The sequence below is a fragment of the Bactrocera dorsalis genome, chromosome 3 (genome assembly GCF_023373825.1).
Source record: "Bactrocera dorsalis isolate Fly_Bdor chromosome 3, ASM2337382v1, whole genome shotgun sequence".
NCBI classification, from domain to species: domain Eukaryota; kingdom Metazoa; phylum Arthropoda; class Insecta; order Diptera; family Tephritidae; genus Bactrocera; species Bactrocera dorsalis.
Window position 1 is genome coordinate 79,479,138 of NC_064305.1, and position 5,900 is coordinate 79,485,037.

The following is a 5,900-nucleotide window of genomic DNA, read 5'->3' on the forward strand; positions in this document are numbered from 1 at the left end:
TCACCTTCGCCGCCTGCAGCACACTTAATGCCATCAACACTTTACTCCACTTAATTTCATATCAAATTGTGCATGGCACCTCAAGTGGGGCATTTGCACTCGCCGAAGGTGCGCCGCCGACTGCGAAGTGCCGCGCCGCCAGAGCTGGTGTTAATGCCACCACATCAAGCGCGCGAAGAAGCGCCATCAGCCGCGCAAATCTGAAGTGACGGCACAAATTCAAATTTAACGACTCTCACTTTTGTTCGGACGCCGAGCAGGCGCTACGATCATGCTTTGCAGACGAGCGCCTGCTTGTGGATTTCACTCTCACTCTCGTTCAGATCGTGGAGGTGTATCAACAGCGCCAGCCTACAGGTGTGGTGAATTATTGATAAAGCGAGTCATTTATGTGCAGAGCGACGGCGCAAAGCGTGTTGAATTCTCATTTCGTTCCACAAGTCAAGCGCAGAGTTTTATTTGGCCAAATTTTACGCATTTTAGTGTGCAGTGTTGTTGTTGCGCCCGTAGATGCGTTTCAAGCGCGCCGTTGTGGTAGGTTCGGGCCAAGCGCAATTTTCGGCAACTTTTCGATTGCGCTTCAACGTTTAATTCACGAATTGTTGGTGGGTGCTTTGTGACCAACATGACCAACAACACCGCTGAGACTGCTGACCTGACCGCACGACTGCGCATACTTGAGATCGGTGGCTGCAACGAACGTTGGTTGTGAACGCTCGCAAACGTTTTAGCCGGCACTATTGGCAGCGCAGCGCAGTGAATTTGCGCTTTTTGTTGTTGTATTGCTTTAATACGTCAGTTATTTTCGATGTGATTTAAAGTTTGCGCTCATTTTATTGTGCTGGTTGCTCTGGTGTGTTGTTGTTGCTCGGCTTGGGCTCAGCGCCGCTGCCACAAACTTTGCTGCTTGCGGTGTTTATCGGCGATTTTTGTTTTCCAAAATATAAATAGATGTGCAGCAGAGAAATGTGGGTAGTGTTTTTGGAAGACCTCAACAGAGGCATACATTCACTGGTGTTAAACAGTTATCGCCTTTAAACGCGACGCAAGGGGTTCAAGCGATGAGATCCCTAAATTTATTGGTGGGTGTTGATTCAAGTTGCAAAAAAATTAACAGAAATATATGGAAATATATTTCAAAAAATATAAAAAATATTTATAAAAATGTAAAATAAAAAATAAAAAAATATATTTTTGCAAAATATATTATTGAGTGTTTTCTTGAACTTTAAATAAAAATCAAATCAAAAAGTGTTAAAAGTGCTAAGATAAATAAAAAAAAATATTAAAATATTTTTAAAATAAAAACTATGCTTGAAAAATATTAAAATAATTGAAAATATGGAAAAATAAAGAAAATAATATATTTAATGAAAACACTAAGTATAAAAACCCGGAAATAAAATATCAGTTAAACTTATTGCTAAAAAAATATAAAATAATTATTTATTTTATAAAAAAAATAATGTAAAAAATATATTTTTATAATATATAACGAAATTAAGGATCTGCCTGTGACTCAAGGAGTAATAAAAATATAAAAATTAATATAAATATTTAAAAACTATTATAAAATGTTAGATCATAATATTTAACCAAATTGGGCAGATTTTTGACCAATGTGACTCACTAGTTTAGTATCGAGATCGAAAGTTTGAACAATTTTTGTTTTTACTGTCATAAATTGCATTAAAAACTGATTGAAAATGACAAGAGGTTCTTAGAGACGTGGTGCTAACCTTTTATTCGGAGGTTAGAAGGTCTTTAGAGACTTGTTGTTAAACTTTTATTCGGATACATGCTAATCTGCGCTGATCAATTATTTTATCATAAAAGTCATATATTAAACATTATAAAAATAAACTGTAGAAGCTTATAAAAATAAAATATATTTGATGTATTAAGCCCCTTTGACTATAAAAGCAAATTGAAAAAATTTTTTGAACACTTGAGATTCGAAAAATTTTAGTTATAAGAAAATATATATTTTTTGAAGTAAATCGACGTAGAACTAAACTTTTTTTTTCTTATAAAATATTAAACAAATATTTTTTTTCTATATATATTAATATATTATTTTTAATAAGAAGTTAATTTTTCATATAAAACCATATTAAAAAAAATATTTTCAATCAAAAATTTTATTTAAAAAAAAAATATTGATATATATTTTTATTTTTTCTTTATTTTTTTATTACAGAAAATTTTTAGACTCAAGTTTTATGCTTTTCATATCCCACATATATAAAATATTTAATTTATTTACTTATTAAGCTTTCTTTATTTTTTATAAAAAACTGAAGAATTATAAAATAATTTAAATATAACTTTCACAACATATTTGGTCTTCAGATATTAAAATTAATAATTTTTAATGTTAAAAATTCTAAAAAAAAAAATCCAATTCTTTTAAATTTTCAAAAAATTTGCATTCTGCATATACATTTTTCATAATACCTTGTTTTTTTGTTTTTATTATGTTTCAAATGTTGTTTTAAGTTATAGTTCCAATTCGTTGACACTACATTTTAAAACTTTTAATTATAATTGTTGGATTGAGAAACTATTTTTTTAAAAAATTTTCGAAAATAATTTCGGGATTTTCTTCACTAAATTTCGATTTTCAAAGCAATTTTTTACGATTTTTTAAATTTTCACATTTTTATAATATATAATTTTTAACAATTTATATTTTTCGAATAATATTTTAATTTAAAGTCCCAATTCGATGACATCACATTTTCAAACTTTTAATTTTGTCGGATATCAAAATTCCTTTCTTCGAAAAAATGTCGAAGAGAATTTCGGGATTTTATTCACTAATTTTTCTAGCAATTTTTTGCGATTTTTTTAAAAAGTACATAAACAATTTTCAATACACTTATATACACTTTTTATATTTTTGTAATTTTTCATAATATTATTTTTTTTTTAATTTTATTATTTCCAATATTTTTTTAAGTTAGAGTACAAACTCGATGACACCATATTTTCAAACTTTTAATTATAATTGTCGGATTTCAAAATTAATTTTTCGAAAAAATGTCGAATAGAATTTCGGCCTTTCCTTGACTAATTTTCGATATATTTTTTCTTACAACAGAATCGATTAAAATATTATTGATTTTTTTGAGCCTCATCCCTTGATTTTTAATTTTTTCCATTTTTTTTTTAATTTAGGCATTTTAATTACAAATATAATCGATAAATATTTTTTTGATTTCAATAAAATTGGTTAATGATACTTTAATATAATCCGATACTTTTCCATGAAAATTTTCGCATATTAAATGTTAAATAAACATATTTTTGTTTAGTATTTACGCATATATATTTTTGCCTTAAATATAAAAATTAGCGATAATCCAAATATCATATATGCATATTTTGTATCAGGCTTTTCATGCGATTTTTTTTTAATCAAAAACAAGGACAATAATAACAAAACTATAAAAAATTCCACGATACTTATTATTACTTATCATAAATCAAATAAACAAACAAAGCTATTAAAAATCAGCAATTAAAAAATAAAAAATATAACCTCAAATTTCATCTTTACTCTCAATTTTCTTTTGCAGCTTTTAGGCGCCAGCTGCGCGCTTATCGTAAGCCTCACATTTGCGCACCCGCCCGAGGGTGTGTGGAAGAAGAAGCTCACATGGAAGGAGGACTGGGTGCAGGTGTGGAAGACAATCAAAAAGGAGGCTTGGGAAACCAAATGGAAGAAGATACAAGTGCCTATCTGGAAGGAGGTGCAGGTCCCTATTTGGAAAGAGGTACAAGTGCCCGATTGGAAGATTGTCAAAAAGCCACACATTGAGGAACGTGAAGTGCCCGCCTGGAAGGAAGAAAAAGTACCAGAATGGAAGAAGATCACAAAACCTATTTGGAAAGAAATACAAGTGCCCATCTGGCGCGAGATCCAAGTGCCCGTGTGGAAGGAAATCAAGGTGCCAGTGTGGCGCGAAATAAAGGTACCGGTCTGGAAGGAAATACAAGTGCCCATCTGGCGTGACATACAAGTGCCGGTATGGCGCGAAGTGCAAGTGCCCGAATGGAAGCAAATGTTCGTGCCCGAATGGGTTAAGATGGGTATACCCGGCGAAAAGTACTTGGGTAAGGATCACGAAGGTTGGGAGTACACCAGTCACGATTTGTGGCGCAAAAAGCTCATCTGGAAGCCCGTCTGGAAGAAGGTCTGGCGCACCGAGAAGAAACAAGAATGGAAGACGGAAAAGAAACAAGAATGGAAAACCGAAAAGGTGCAGGAGTGGAAGATCGAAAAGAAGCAAGAATGGGAAACAAAGAAGGTGCAAGAATGGAAGACAGAAAAACAGCAAGCCTGGAAGCCGGAAAAGAAATTGGAATGGAAAATCGAATGGGTGCAAATCTGGAAGCCGGTGAAGAAACAAATCTGGGTAAAGGAGAAACGCGAAACATGGGTGGAGGAGAAAGTGCAAATCTGGCGTACAGAGAAGAAGCAAGCGTGGGCCACCGAAAAGAAGCAGGCGTGGAAGGACGAATGGAAAGCCATACAAGTGCCCGTGTGGAAGGAGGTTAAAGTGCAGGAATGGAAGCGCGTGTGGAAGCCCGTCTGGGAGAAGGTGTGGGTGCCAGCCAGTCATGGTTGGGACTGAGCGCGTTACAACGAGACCTGAGCACTAGCAAACCCCCCTAATTGTTATTAAGCGTATGCGTATGCATTAAGGCACACGCTCAAGCAAAGACAAAAGTGTGCGAATGTGGGCGTGGCGCGTGCGTACACAACAAATACACCCTGACTGACTAGATGATTGTTAAGCAAATGTACGCCTCAGCTGTTCGTAGCTCGCCAGTTGCATGTAAATATTCACTAAATCCTCTTCTTCTAACAGCGTATGCCTCAGCTGTGCATTAGTCGTCCACACAAAGCACCCGAGCGCCAACAACGCGGTTTTGTATATAAATAGAGGCGTCTTCAGCTGTTGAACACCAAATCTTCGCGCGTTTATTTTTGCACCACTTTGTTTTGTTTGAGTTTCTTGTTTCGAATTTATATTTTATTTCTCTCCTGCTCTCCATTATTATCATTTCCAACGTGTACAAATTAGTCATGATGCTATACATCACTTCATTACTGCTATTTTATATACATACATACATATTTACATGCATACATTTTTTTTAATTTTGCTTTTGTATTTTCTGTTATTTTTAATTTTATTTTGTTTTGAAATTCAGCGACTTTTTCACACGATTTTAGTGCTGCGCGTTTAATAAGACCGTTCGGAATTTTTTTTGTTACTCATCATATTTCATTTAAAGGTCTAATTGTGCGTAAGTGTTATGTTATAATTTTTGTTTTTAGTCTTAGACAAAAATTTAAAACTAAAAATTAATTTTTATATAACGATTGTACATAGGTATAAAAATATTTGTAAAACGTGTACATAAATAAAAAAAAGTAAAAATAAATTAAAAACATTTTTTTGTAAAATATTTCATTTTTATTTTATTTTACATGGGTTTTCGGGTTTCAAAAAATCGAATTTTCTGTTATTGTCTTATTCAATTCTGCAACACCTCTAGAATATTGTCCTAAATTTTCAAGTTCCTCCGAGTAATAGTTCAGGAAATACAGCCTTGAGATCCTGTCTTCTGTTCGAGTACTATTTAACCACTCTTCATGAAATTTTGCATAGGTCTTTGCAATACAAATCTTAAAGACCTGGACGAAGAACTTTTTTTTCGTTAACAACTATTTAAAAAAATGTGGCGAAATTTTCCTTTGTTTTGTAGAAAAGTCACCCAATAATCCATTTTTCAGTTTTTTTTCCTTCGTCCAAACTCCAGGTTAAGGTTTTATGAAATGGCGTGGAAATGGCCGAACTTAAAAATTTTTTTTGCAAAATTTTCAG

General features: G+C 33.1%; 1 protein-coding gene across 1 annotated transcript; it reads left to right on the forward strand.

Annotated features, from left to right (window-relative positions):
• The first annotated feature begins 941 nt into the window (after positions 1–941).
• On the forward strand, positions 942–5,421 carry LOC105229952 (golgin subfamily A member 6-like protein 22). Its single transcript, XM_011210464.4, has 2 exons — positions 942–1,082; positions 3,582–5,421. The coding sequence occupies exons 1-2, from the start codon at positions 1,062–1,064 to the stop codon at positions 4,638–4,640; spliced, it is 1,080 nt and encodes a 359-aa protein (XP_011208766.1). The 5' UTR covers positions 942–1,061; the 3' UTR covers positions 4,641–5,421.
• Positions 5,422–5,900: the final 479 nt, after the last annotated feature.